At 45.4% G+C, this 12,957-nt stretch overlaps 1 protein-coding gene across 2 annotated transcripts in view; it reads right to left on the bottom strand.

Annotated features, from left to right (window-relative positions):
- LOC128150338 (protein ELYS-like) overlaps window positions 1–12,320 on the bottom strand; it is a 46,946-nt gene extending 34,626 nt beyond the window's left edge. For both annotated transcript variants that reach the window (XM_052806453.1, XM_052806455.1), the window contains exons 1-4: window positions 12,168–12,320; window positions 5,836–5,962; window positions 4,339–4,592; window positions 318–498 (exon numbers count right to left, since the gene is read on the bottom strand). In XM_052806453.1, coding sequence (XP_052662413.1) covers window positions 318–498; window positions 4,339–4,592; window positions 5,836–5,956 — 556 coding nt within the window. In that variant the 5' untranslated portion in view covers window positions 5,957–5,962; window positions 12,168–12,320. The remainder of the gene's footprint in view (window positions 1–317; window positions 499–4,338; window positions 4,593–5,835; window positions 5,963–12,167) is intronic.
- Between the last annotated feature and the right edge of the window lie 637 nt (window positions 12,321–12,957).

Below are 12,957 nucleotides of genomic sequence, written 5' to 3'. Positions count from 1 at the left end.
CATTCCCAAGAAATAGGGCGCCTCTGACACAACTTCCTCTCAGGCAGCTGCACTGACTCACGTGGTAAAATTCCTACACCTCACTGGCAAGAATCATAGTGACATACGGATCTTGGTGGCAGGGGGGCATTTATAACTTTAGAAGGAGTATTAAGTCACTCCCATTTTTAATCAGGTCAGGAGCATACCACGTCAAACCACCATCTGTAATCAGCAGTCAGAAATGCCTGCACACTAGTCTCTTCCAAGTGGGATGCATATTGTTTATACACAAGTTTTCTTACTCTCAAATTCAAGTTTAAAAACTGCAAGCTTACCCGATGCTTCTATTTCATTCTGACTGCAAGATAAATCATCCAAGCAAAGGTCCACCAGAAGTAGATGACCAACATCTGTAGCCACTGCTGCCACTCCAAAGAGCCATCGCAGACTCTGATGTAGGTGCCGAGTGCTCACGCTGGCTCCTCCGTGATTCGTTATGGGTTCTATAGCAGTTACCTACAGGAAAACTGCAAGCTAGCATTTAAGCTGTTTGACAAGCTAAACAGAAATCATTCAAAAGTGAAGCCAGAATTAGCACATCAGAAACAAGAAAGTAAATACAGGACCATAAGACTTAAAACCAAAGCATTGTTTCCAATTTTATCAAGAAAAAAAAAACCACCTATACAAAAATCTGTTATTGCCTTCCACTTACTAGATTTCCTACAGTTATTTAACTGAATTAACTTCAACTTCAATGGTGCATTCTATTATTACATCTTACTAATTTCCATTTCCTACTGAGAAATAATGAACTCTATGAACCCACATAAGATCAGTTATATGCAAGAAACTTTATCATATTTAAGGGACTTGAGTAAGGAAGACAAAAGTAAATCTCATTCTCCACTGCTCACAGCCCATCAGCACCGTGATACCGTCTATGCCTTCTTTGCCAAACGGGTATTACAATAACTCATGGCTGTCAGTCGGACGAGGCAGCGGTCAAGTTGCATGGTAGACACACCATTTCCACGGGAATGCAACACTTGTAGATAGTGTTGAACGGAGATACCAACTTAGTAAAATTTACAGTAGTTCTCATTTAGAATAAAAATAACAACCAGATAAAGCAAAAAAAGTTTTAAATGCGCACCAGCACTTTTATGAGTGTTAACAAAAGTGTTAAAAGCCAGCCTAAAACAACGGCAAAAAGAACAGCAGCTTGTTAAGATAAAAAGCTAACTCCAGCTAAGGAAGAAGTGCACACTGCTCTTTAACGTGCGAAGCAGTCTGCATGCAATTTTATTACAAGGTGGGTGAAGACAGGCTTTTCAGCACCTGCAAGACATCCCAGGACAATACTGAGTGCTATAGCAGAGATAAAAGCACATAGACACTCCTGCACTAAAGCTAACCAACAAAAGAACATGGGCTATCCTTTAGCCTTCCAAAATGCAACACAATGAAAACAGGAATCCTTATGTCAACAACAAAGTTTTACATGAAAATAAAACAAAGAAGAGAGCATGACAAGGTAGTCCATTTTTTAATTTATTTTTTTACCCCTAGATGTGGGGAAAAATAACCAAACCCCTAAGCTCCAAAGTTTTCTCCTCTCCCATATCAAGCACTTGCTATGACTACACTGCCTGGCAATCTACTACAGAATTTACCTTTCACCTCGGTCACAAGAATTCTAATCTTAGAAGCACCTACAGTTAACTTAGACAGCTTTATTTTGTTTCAGGTTTCCTATAAATCGAATTAAAATTCCAATCTTCTCTGCTACTCAAAGGACTATCAAAAGCGTTTTGATTATTCAAATTCTTGCTGCTCCAAGTCTTGATGACTGTTATGAGGAAAGCAGAAATAGTGTACATATCTTGCTGCAGAATTAGCCAAAGTTCAAGTGTTGCTTCTAGATTCTTTTAAGATTCTTTTCTATTGTACAATTGGCACCAAATGAATCTTTTCCATTTTTGCATACAGTCTTCCAAAAAACATTTCCCAGTTTTAACACTTCAGTTTTCCATGTAGAAACTCCTGAAACAGCATATTTTTCCATTGCGCTATGCACTGGCTTTTCCTATTCTCCTAGACTACTGCCAACTCATTCTGGGAATGAACAAAGCAAGCTTTTCTCAGCTCACTGAATCCAAATGCTACCCTTCTGCCTCATACAAACCAGGAAAATTTGTGAAAATACCGCTCAATAGTTCTGGAACATACAACCATTATAAAGCAATTTCATATAATTAATGTTTTAAATTCAGATACACTTCTACTAGACTCCAATCCAAACAATACTCCATTAACATTTTCAGTTTTCTGCTACATTTCACATGTATATCTGGAGGGCAATGAGAGATGCTCCCCCCCAAAAAAAAAAAAAAAAAATTATGCCAAAATTCTTTCTAAGCTTGTGAGTTTGGTTTTTTTAACTCATTCCTTCACTCTCTGAATGACTACACAGCTACTCTTACACTAAAAGGTAGTCATACAGTCACTTCAAACACCCTGCATTAATACACTGGTGGCTTGACACCTTGAACCACGGTTACTCTAATTTAGCATTAACCTGTAAAACTTAGTTGTCCACAGAAGATAATTCCTGGACTGTTTTCCCTGTGCGTATAAGGTGCTCACTAAAGCCTTAAAACAGTAACAACAAAAACTGTGGAAAGTGATGTTAAGAATAGATCCGCATTTTACTTTTAAAAATAATCAGTGTGAAAATCAGAGAAACATTCAGGCAGATTAAAAGCGTGTATTATGTAACGTAGAATTGGGAAGTATGAGTTGCAGAATAAATTCAAAACATATGGACAGTGGCCAAGTGCAAGTTTTAACCACTTGTTTTTCCTTACCCTTATTGCCACTCACAACTTAGAAGTTAACAGTCCAACTAGCAATACCTGTGTCCTGTCTATGCTGACCTACCTAATCTAATAGCAAAAAGACAGGAAGCAAAATGAAAGCAACAGACCAAACATGCTTCTCATCAGGAGCATTTGGGGCATAAGAGCAAAAATTCAGACAAGCTTTGGCTTTATTTCAAAATTCATAACCTTTATCACACAACAGCTAACTTCACTCCCCAAGGCTTATTCATATTTTCTCCTGAACAATTTTTTTGTGCAATAGAAAAACTCGCTAATACAACTGGTAACTACATTCAATTTCAAATCACTTCTGCGGACACAAATTCAATATGTGACATGATGCTTCTTAACCTTTCCTCTTCCTATTCCCACCCTACTTAGATTTAATACATAAAACTTAACAAAGCTATGTCATTTTTCACAAACACAATTTACTTATTGATTATATGCTTTTGTCAGCACACAGCTTGCCTTTCCATGTAAAACTCTAAGACTTATCAAGGTGACAGGCAAACTAACACAGTGCAGCACCAAACCAACTCATATCTTTAGAAATGACCTCAATACAAATGCTTACTACTGGTAATCACACTGCAGCATTACAAACAAACAAACCTCCACCTGTATTCTAGCAAGTCAAGCCAAATAAAGTTATGGAAAGCCAAGTAATAAATAAGTACTTATGTGTTGCAGATTCTAAGCTGATAAAAAAAATATAGTGAATCTTGATGTACTATTAACTTACGATGATTCTTCTTTACATTAAGATAATGAGACCAGGGGACATTACATCATTGGACTTACGGGTTACAGGAGACAGAAAAAATGAGTAACATTCCACCAGTCTCTCCCATCTACACAAACACAATATTCAATAAGCAGAGATTCAAGGCCTGCAGGTTGAAAGTCAATCTTTCAACAATCCGTCAGGTAACTCCCTAATGGCTCTTTTTTCCTATCCTAAGTCAACATAAAAATCTGTTCTGCTCTAAAGCCACCTGCTTGCTAGTCTGAGATTCAGGGGAATGTGTCTAAGTCATTTACAGCACAACTATGGAAGTTTCAGATATTTTAAAGACGGTATTTCTAACATATATAGAAATCAAGCATTTAGGAAATGTACGTTACAGACACTGGGAACGGCGGGGGCTTTTTTTCTTTTTCACTCTGGCCAAAAAAAGATAGTTCTCAATGCCTTTTTGTGGCAGTGGAGAATTAGGTAACTATGTGCTCTACCATAAACCCAGAAAACTTGTTTTACGATCAGTAAGCTCAAAAGATAACGGTACCGTTAAGCCCAAGAGTTTGCACCAAGGCTCTCTTGACTGGATACTCTGAAGTGACAGGATGCACTAATGCAAGACAGAAAAAATACCGCCTACAAAGAGACGCTCCAAAGCTTCTCCTGAAACAGGATTATGCAGCACCTGACAACGCAAAAGCTTCTCTCCTCCGATTAAAGTGTACGTACCCTTCCTGGAAGAACAACTGCTTTAACCACTCTCGATATTCCAAGGTCGTACAGACAGAGAACACTTCCCTCTGCTTCTTCCAACCCAACCAGCAGTCCCGTTCTCTTCTGCCAGGAAAACTCCTTTACCACATGAATGGTGGGAGGCTGTTCATTTACACCACTGAAACGGTAAGCAGAGAGCCGTTCTCCCGTCACAGAGTTCACTACCTCCAGTTGAGGACCACACGCCAACCATGCCAAACCATTTCTCCCTGTAAGAGAAAAGAAAGCTGACTAAAGCAAATTTCCAATACAAGATTGAAAACAACTGAAAAATCACAGCCACTGCCCCTTTCCTTCAATAAAAGTACCCAAAAGGGAAGACCGACTTACCTAGTTGTGGTCAATTATTTAAAATCACCCATGGAAATCCTCCATCACTACCTCTTAATATTAACAACCTTATTATTTTGCATTTCTACTTGTCATTCCCGCACTGAAGGATTTTGACTGTTTGGGATGAAGATGACAACATATTGATCTAGAGTCTTCATCCCATATTCGGCTTGTTTTGGCTAGAGATCGTCTAAATACATACGGGAATACGAGTCTTAAAGCACACTTCAAAGATAACAAATCTAAACCAATTCATTTCTAGTTTATTCATTTACTTGACACACGCCTACGTGGGGCAGGGATTTGGACGGCAGCAAGAAATTATCGTAAAATGGGCACCGCGTGAGTAAATCTAATCTTTTACACGGGCTGATGACAGAAAGAATTTAACACATTTTGTTTCACTGAACAAACTCGGAGGAAGTATTAACTCAATTACTGCACTTTCAGTCAGGTAGATGCATTCTACCTGGTCTAACAGAAGCCTAGACAACCAGATAGGCACCCAGCTAGCTCTACTTGCGGATCACCTAGAAAGTCAACTACCTAATCTGCTTAGCCACTTTCAGCAACTCTCCCTGGGTACTCATCTGCACCCTATTAAATACGTTGGAAATATGGCTGCAGCGCTTAACAGTGTTATCCTCTTCCTTTGCTGTTTGTGTTCAGACTAGGAAAAGAAAAAGCTGGGGGGGGGGGTGCCTCTGTAACGCTGTAGAAGAACTAGTTCGGCATGTGGTGCTATGATGGTCATAGAGCTTGAGCTGGTACAAATAAATAGGGCCCAAAACAACACTATTACTGTTTTGAAAACTGCCTTTTATTTAATTAAAAATTGAGTGACCACGACATTGAGGAAGGCCCGCTGACTCAGCATGCTTAAGTAAATTATTTTAATAGCACAAGATTGGTGAAGGTTGCTGTAATTTCAAAGTTTAACTATACTAAGGTTTTCATATTAGCATTTTTAATTGTTAAAACATCCTTCCTGTTCTCTCGAAACCCGATGCATCTTAACAGCACCAGCCTGACACAGTCGATACTGTGACCCTGTGCTTCGGGTAACCTCCAGGCAATAACAACTTCAGACCAAGACCAAATTTAAAGGAGAATGCTCACCTCCAGAAAACTTCCCGCTCAGCACAGAATCTAGGGTTATCTCATCTTGCCCAAGTGCCTGAGTAGTCACCTCTGGAAACTGCAGCAGACTGCTCGTTACCTGAGCCGATAGGTCTCGCATTCTTCACTGTAAATAAAGAAAAAAATGCAAAAATAGACTCATGTCAGCCATAACTGTTTTTGAGATTGACAGAAGTTTCATCAGTATGCCGCAAATAATCTCCTATACAGCTCCTGTAGCTCTTTTCCTTAAAAAAATGGCACTCGGGACAGTTTTTGATCTCACAGCAGAGCAAAAGGAGAATCCTTTTACTTTTCTAATGCCTATGAGATCACCAACAAAAAGTGACACAGGGGTATTGATAAGGTAAATAACAGGGAAAAAAACCAATACACCGAGTTCAAGTCTACTCAGACATGTAAGTCTGTAGTAAGATGCGATCCGAGAAAAAGCGTATTTCAATTAGCGCTGCAGTAAGAGGTATGAGTTTCCATTTGCCCTTGCTCTTGATTTTGTACTTCATTATTTATGGCCAATTGTCTTCTAGTAGATTTCAGGCATCATTTGTGTCTTGTTCACTTTTTGTGTGTTTATTTTGAACTTTAAGGAATACTAAGTTCTTAACTACCTTCACTCTCAAACTCTTCCAGAAAATGTACTGTTGATGTTTCCACATGACAAGCAATACAGACTTTCATACCTCATCAGTTGGAAAGTAGTTTTCCATACACTTATCACCTGAACATAACACAGCACCTTACAACACGGATTCTTTTCTACACTTAAATCCCCATATTCCTTATTCCAGTCCTTTCCTTCCTATTGCCAGTCCTTATCACATCTCTGTGGTATTTTACAAGAACTTTGAGGCCTTCCAGTTTCCACACCTCTATCGGTGCTCCACAGACAGTTCACATTTCACTATGTCAAGATAGATAGATTTTTGGGGAGGAAAACTTAAAAGCTCAAGTGACTTACAAGATTGAATAGGTGGCTAAGTAAGAGATATTCCACACACATGGAAATACAAACTACTTTAGCTCACTACGTTTTGCAAGTTCTATGGGTTATTGAAAAAGCCTCCGGAAGACAAGACAGGTTCGAGTATCTCTTCAAATAGCACTGCTTTCTCCACGGAGTCTCAGAAGGAAGATATTCTACGTAGCTCACTATTCCTGGGCGTTACACATGCTGACCAACTCGGGCATCAAACAGAACCCTTACCCTATGCCACAAACCAGTACAGCCAGCCACTTCAATGGGCACACAAAGCCTATTGCATTAACTGTAGCCCACATGTTCTCCTGCAAACAAAGTTTTATGGTTGCTTCTTCCAGCATGCACTAATAACCTATTTTCCTTATGGCATAGGAGGTTACAGCTAGTTCTGAAGACCAGACTCTGGGAGCGACACAAAGTTATTAAAGGGAAACATTTATAAATAATACCATTTATACAAGTTGTACTTCTGTGGAGAAAGGTTACGCTCTAAAGCCTGGGCGTTGGAAGCTACTATATTTCAGGTCACAAGCGCTCTATCTGAGAACATGTTCCAGTACCTTCTGCCAGCATGAAAACAACGAGTGTGTGAAACACAGGCAGTGTAAGCCAGGGTCCCGCACTAAGCGCAAGTCAACCTTTGGAAAAAAAGGTTGCCGATGGCAAAGCCAGTATTGCAGGACGCTGCTGCTGCAGCCAGCCAGCCTGACCACCCTGCCAGCATTCACAACTAGCACAGGTCAAGTCCCAAGTGGGACAACTCATTTGCAGTAGTTTTCTCGCGTTTGCTTTTTGGTACTTGTCATCCTTTCACAGTGACAGCGGGATGAACTTTTGCACTGCATCCAGGGGCTCCAGAGAGTAAAAAGCCCCACAATTTGACCAGCCTTCCAGCTCAGTTTAATTGTAATGATTTAATCAACATGTTTTATGACTAACCCATAATACCAAACACAAATACAGATCTATTGGGTTGGTCAATAGCATCCTTCAAAGGCCTTCAACGTCCAACTCTTTTGATAGGTGCCTTCAGCAATACCGTGATGCTGAATAAGAAAGGAGGAATGACCAGAGAAGATTATCACGAGAAGAAATTTCACAAGAGTCACCCTGCGTCACCCTGCCTTTGCCACTGCCTACCTGGACAGGCCAAGAGCACAGAACGTTACGTGGCCAAATTGCACATCAAATTTTAAGATACTCTACTGGGGAGAGTTGAGTTTAAAAACAAACCACTCACCACCCCAAACTCCCCACCAAATCAGAAAGAATTCTTCTCTGGTGGAAAGCTCACACCTTGACACAGTGTACTCCTGCCTACAGCACACATCAAATGTGCTTATCAGTCCCATACCACCGCTAAGAACCATCAAATACGTAACACTCCAACGCCCGGACCATTCATGGAACTTTAAATTTAATTCCGCTGCAGTTATTAACTGCGTATAAAAGCACGTGAAAACGCTAGACCATCAGCCATGCCCAGGTTTCCTCCAGCACGCCAATGGGCATTTGAAACATTTTGTTCCTAGACATCTGGCTTGGCAATATGGAACTAGGAAGATAAACTCCATAATAAAGCCTGAACCGTATATACAGTGACCTGGCTATTAAGATGTTTTACTTGCATCATTCTGCTAAGTTAAACCAAGGATTACTGGCAAATCCACACAGTGGGAAAATAGTTAGATAGAACTAGGTTAAAGGCATGAAGCCTCTCCTTTAAGAGAGATATCCAACACTAACTGCATTTCTGCTCTCTTTGAAAACAACAACTACGATCACATTCCTCCTTCTGTCTGGTAGAAAACAGATCAGTGTAAAACGCCACAGGCCTGCTCCATGTTCAGGAGGAAGCCAGAATCCAACCTCCCAGCTGTATCCTACACCAAAGTGGTCTGTGTACAAGTTGCCAAAATTACCATTCTTCTTCACCCTTGCTACTTATGACCTCTAAACCTCATGAACTGTTTCCAAAGAAAGGAACATGCCACAAGTCATAGACTGATGACAGATTTCTGGATTAAAAATCCCCAGGAAAAAAAAAAAAAAAATTGAGAAATTACATGTTCAAGCGGAATCACATACAGCCAAGTCAGAGTTCTGCGATGTCAGTTCTGACCGACGGTAGTACAGGAAAATCAAAGGCCAACAATGTTACAGGCTTACTGAAGAAAAAGCTAAAAATACGCTCAGTCGCAGCTGAAGATACGGTTTCACAAAACACGTTGCCTTCACTGCCGCCAGAAGAGAGGCCTTGCTGCCGCCTCCCATCTCTCCATCTGCTCCTTTGTTCTACTGCTGTATTCCTGTGGCCTACCTTGCACTGACTTGAGCACTTTTTAGAGCACTTTACGAGCCAGGTTAACTGCCTAAGCAGACGGGAAACGAACCCAGAAAAGTAGATAGTTTTCCACCAGCTTAGAGAGTTAAACTGGCTTGCAGAGAGAACTAGCAAGCATGAAAGCTGGCACAAGGAAGGAGGCAGGACAGTGCATTGGGAAGAAGGAGAGGGAATTCGTCCGTCTCGATTTTGTGGCAGTAAGCCGTTATGCTAGCTCATACACGTGTGAAACTACACACGCAGTTTGCAAGGAGAGCTAAAGAACCCTTTCCTTTTAGAAAGGACACCACCCGAGACACAGTCAGTCAACTTTTAACTCCCTCGTGCACGTAGAGACTCACTGTCTCACTGAGAAAGGCTGCAGCTGACAGGCGTCATTCTTTCATTCAGCCAGATGTGGAAGCTAAAGCGATTTCAGGGAAGTGCTACCTGGTGATCCGAGAACGGACAACAGTGTGCGACACGATTCAGGTCACATTTTCCAAGGAAACAGGACAAAGAGTGGGAAGAAGCCAAAGAAGAAGAAATGGAAGAAAAACTAAGTTCTTTTGAGAAAAACAGCATCCACTTTGTTGAATAACAGGTAAAGATGACAGTGACAGAATCTTCTGAATTACTATTAATGACTGGTTCAATGACATTTTCCCCAGAAAAGCAGGAGGCAACTCACAAGCGCTGGAGGAGCAGTAGATGGAAAGGACACTTTCTGCACCTTAGTAGTCGGGTTCAGTGAATTTGCACTTTGTCATATTTTACTCCTGCCGAAAGAGGATTTAGTGAGTGAGTTAGCAGGTGATTTTGTGAGTACCACCGGGTCATTTCTTTCCCACTTAGGCGGAAACACCCCCCCGCCCCGGTGCTTTAGGCAACAACCCTACATTTACTCCAAAGCCTAAGTTCTAGTCTAAAAAGCCACTAGCATAACAGAGACGGTCTGTATCGGAACTCCACAACCAGGCTTATTTCGCTCAAGTGCAGCCTACAGATTCTCTTGCAGAGTTTGTGCGGATGCTCCACAAGCCCAAATCTACAGCAGAAGGCGAGAAGAAGGAAGAATTTCAGCTCTCTATCCCAACAACCCCCAACAGCTAAGACCATAGATTTGACTTCCCTTCAAATGAAAACACAAACAAAACCAACACAGCTCAGAATTTGACACTGGGGCCAGTTTACCCAGCCACCTCCTACGGTTATTCTCTAACACGACCATACTTTCATTCAAGAGTCGCAGCCCCTGTCTAACGTGGCTAAGCTAGCAAAAGTTCCTAAAGTCCCTTCTGAACTTACGCTCTTTTTACATTGCTTGGCGTACCTGGACAGACAGACATAGGTGCTAAGTGTCTCAGTACAGAACACCCACGCAGCCTTCCTAAGAGAGGGAGACAGCAGCTGACATTTCCAGCATACCACACCGGTGTGCCATCGCACCGGTGCTTGCCCCTCCCAGCACAAATTCTAGAATCACAGAATCACAAGGAAGAGAACTTCCAGAAGTTCTCTTCTGGAAGAAGACGGCCTTCCAGAATCACTGGAGGTCATCTGGTCCAACCCCCTGCTCAGGCAGGGTCACCTAGAGCAGCCTGCCCAGCACCACGTCCAGACGGCTTCTGAGTATCCAGCTCTGAAACGTACTTGGACAAACAGCAACCTGACAAGCTGAACCGCAAAAACGTTGGCAACACGTGCAACAGGCCCAGGCTTTCGGTGACTCTCTCCTACCAATTTAAGTATTCTCTCCCCCACACAGGTGAAAAAATACCACACCAGCAAAGGCTTGTCACCATTACTTCTCTACAACTATATCCAACAGCTTGCTAGGGAGAAGACACAAAACTAATAGAAGCCCGATTAAGTTCATTTCACCTTCTTAAAAAAGCAAACCCCAGGCAAATCAATGCAGGAAAACGAGCTGATGCAGTAAGTGGATGAGGAGCTGTCCTCAGCAGAACAGGATACAGTCCTGTGTGCCCAAACACCTGTGACAGCTGCCAGCCAAGACTGATACCATCATCCAGACCGATGGGCCTAAGGCGGCACTTGAACTACCACGTTTAGCCGTACACCCTACACGGGGTTCAGCATTCCCGACAGAATTCAGCCCCTGAATTTCCCCTAGTTTTACCAAAGACGATCAGCAAGCAATTGCTAGAGCTGAAAGACTGACTCCACGCTTCCTTCTATTGGCAGATGCTCCAGACCTCGAGTCAGGAAGAAATCAAGCACTTTTGTTTAAGTCAGCAACTTTGCTGCGTGATGCATGCTTCATGCAAAAATCAAGAGACCCCCCACAAAACGCGCTGGATTCCTGTAAAGCTCTGCTCTCCCCATTAAACCCAGCCCTCTTCCCGCGATCAATCGCCGCTCTACGCAGAGAGCGAATTTCCCGCCTCCTCCTGGAAAACGACATCGAAAGGGGGGGAGGGGGTAAGAAAATCACTAGAGAGAATAGAAAAACCCTCCGAAAAAGTGACCGAAGGAGCGAGAGGCGGGGGCGTCCGCCGGCCGGGCAGCGGGTGGCCGGGCAGAAGAGAAGGCTCCCGGCGGCTGCCGCCCCATCTCCCACGCCCCCCAGCCTCTGACGGCCGCCTCCCGGCTGCGGAGCCTCGCACGCCGCCTCCGCCGCCGCCGCCGCCGCCGCCTCCCATGTGCGCTGCCCAGGCCGCGCCGCCGGCCGCCCCCGCCGCGGCCGGGCCACGTGCGGCGGGGCAAGGCGCCGCCGGCCAGGGGGTCACTTACATAAGGGGCCGGCCGGCGGCAGCCGGGCCCGCCCAGGGGCCCCACCGGGCCCGCGCTGCGCGAGCGGCGGCCGAGCCGGCCTAGCCGCCTCAGGAGCGGCCGGTACCTGCTGGTAGGCGGGGGAAAGGCAGGCAGGCCGGGCCGCCGGCCGGCCGGCCGGGGCCGCCATCGCCACCCCCGCCGCCGCCTTCTCTCCGCGCCGCTCCCTCCTACCCGCCCCCCCCCCCCAGCCCGTTTTTCCCCGGTACGTGCCGATGAGGGCGGCGGCATCTCCCGCAGCGGCTGCGGTGGCCTCCGCCTGCCCGGCCGCGCCACGCGAGGCTACTGCGCCACAGAGTGCGCCCCGTTCCGCGCTCGGTTCCTGCTCTGCCGCGCGCGCGCCCCGATCCGTGCCGAGCCGCTCCCCTCCCCCCACGCGCGGCACCCACCTCGCTCGCTCACCCGCCGCGCGGGGGGGGCGGGGCGGCGACGTTCTCGCGAGACCTGCCGCGGCCACCGCGGGAATTTTCAAATTCGCGGTACACGGCCCCGAGCGGTGGCCGCCCCCGGACTACGTGTCCCAGCGTGCTGACAACCGCTTCCGCTCCCCGCCCCGGCTTTTTTCCGGTGCGGGCCGGCTTCGCGCGGGGCAAGCCGGGAACCGTAGTTTCTGGCCTACTAGGGCGCCCGTCTTTTTAGCGGGTTGTAGCGGGGGCGGCAGTCTGCCTCGGGTCCCAGCGGCCACCTCAGCCGCCGGGGAGCCTGGAAGGGGGGCGATCCCACGGCCCACAGGGAGCACTCCCACCCACAGCAAAACCACATGCCCTGCAGAGCCCACTCTCGGCCCCCAGCACCTCACCCTGCGGGGCCGGGCCTGTCCCACTAAGAGGGAACTCGCCATGGCAGGGAGATGGCCTGCTAGGGCCAGCCCTGCCTACGGGTGTCCCTTTCATCGCAGGGGCCACCTGTCCCCCTTGGGGCACTTGGTTGCTGCTGAAAATGGGTTTCAGAGGAGCTCGGCCTTCCCCAGGCATGAGGCCCTGCTGGCAGGGCAGCACCCCTC

This window comes from Harpia harpyja, chromosome 13 (assembly GCF_026419915.1).
Source record: "Harpia harpyja isolate bHarHar1 chromosome 13, bHarHar1 primary haplotype, whole genome shotgun sequence".
Classification (NCBI taxonomy): Eukaryota; Metazoa; Chordata; class Aves; order Accipitriformes; family Accipitridae; genus Harpia; species Harpia harpyja.
The sequence above is the reverse complement of the archived record's forward strand: the minus strand, read 5'-3'. Positions and strand labels throughout refer to the sequence as shown.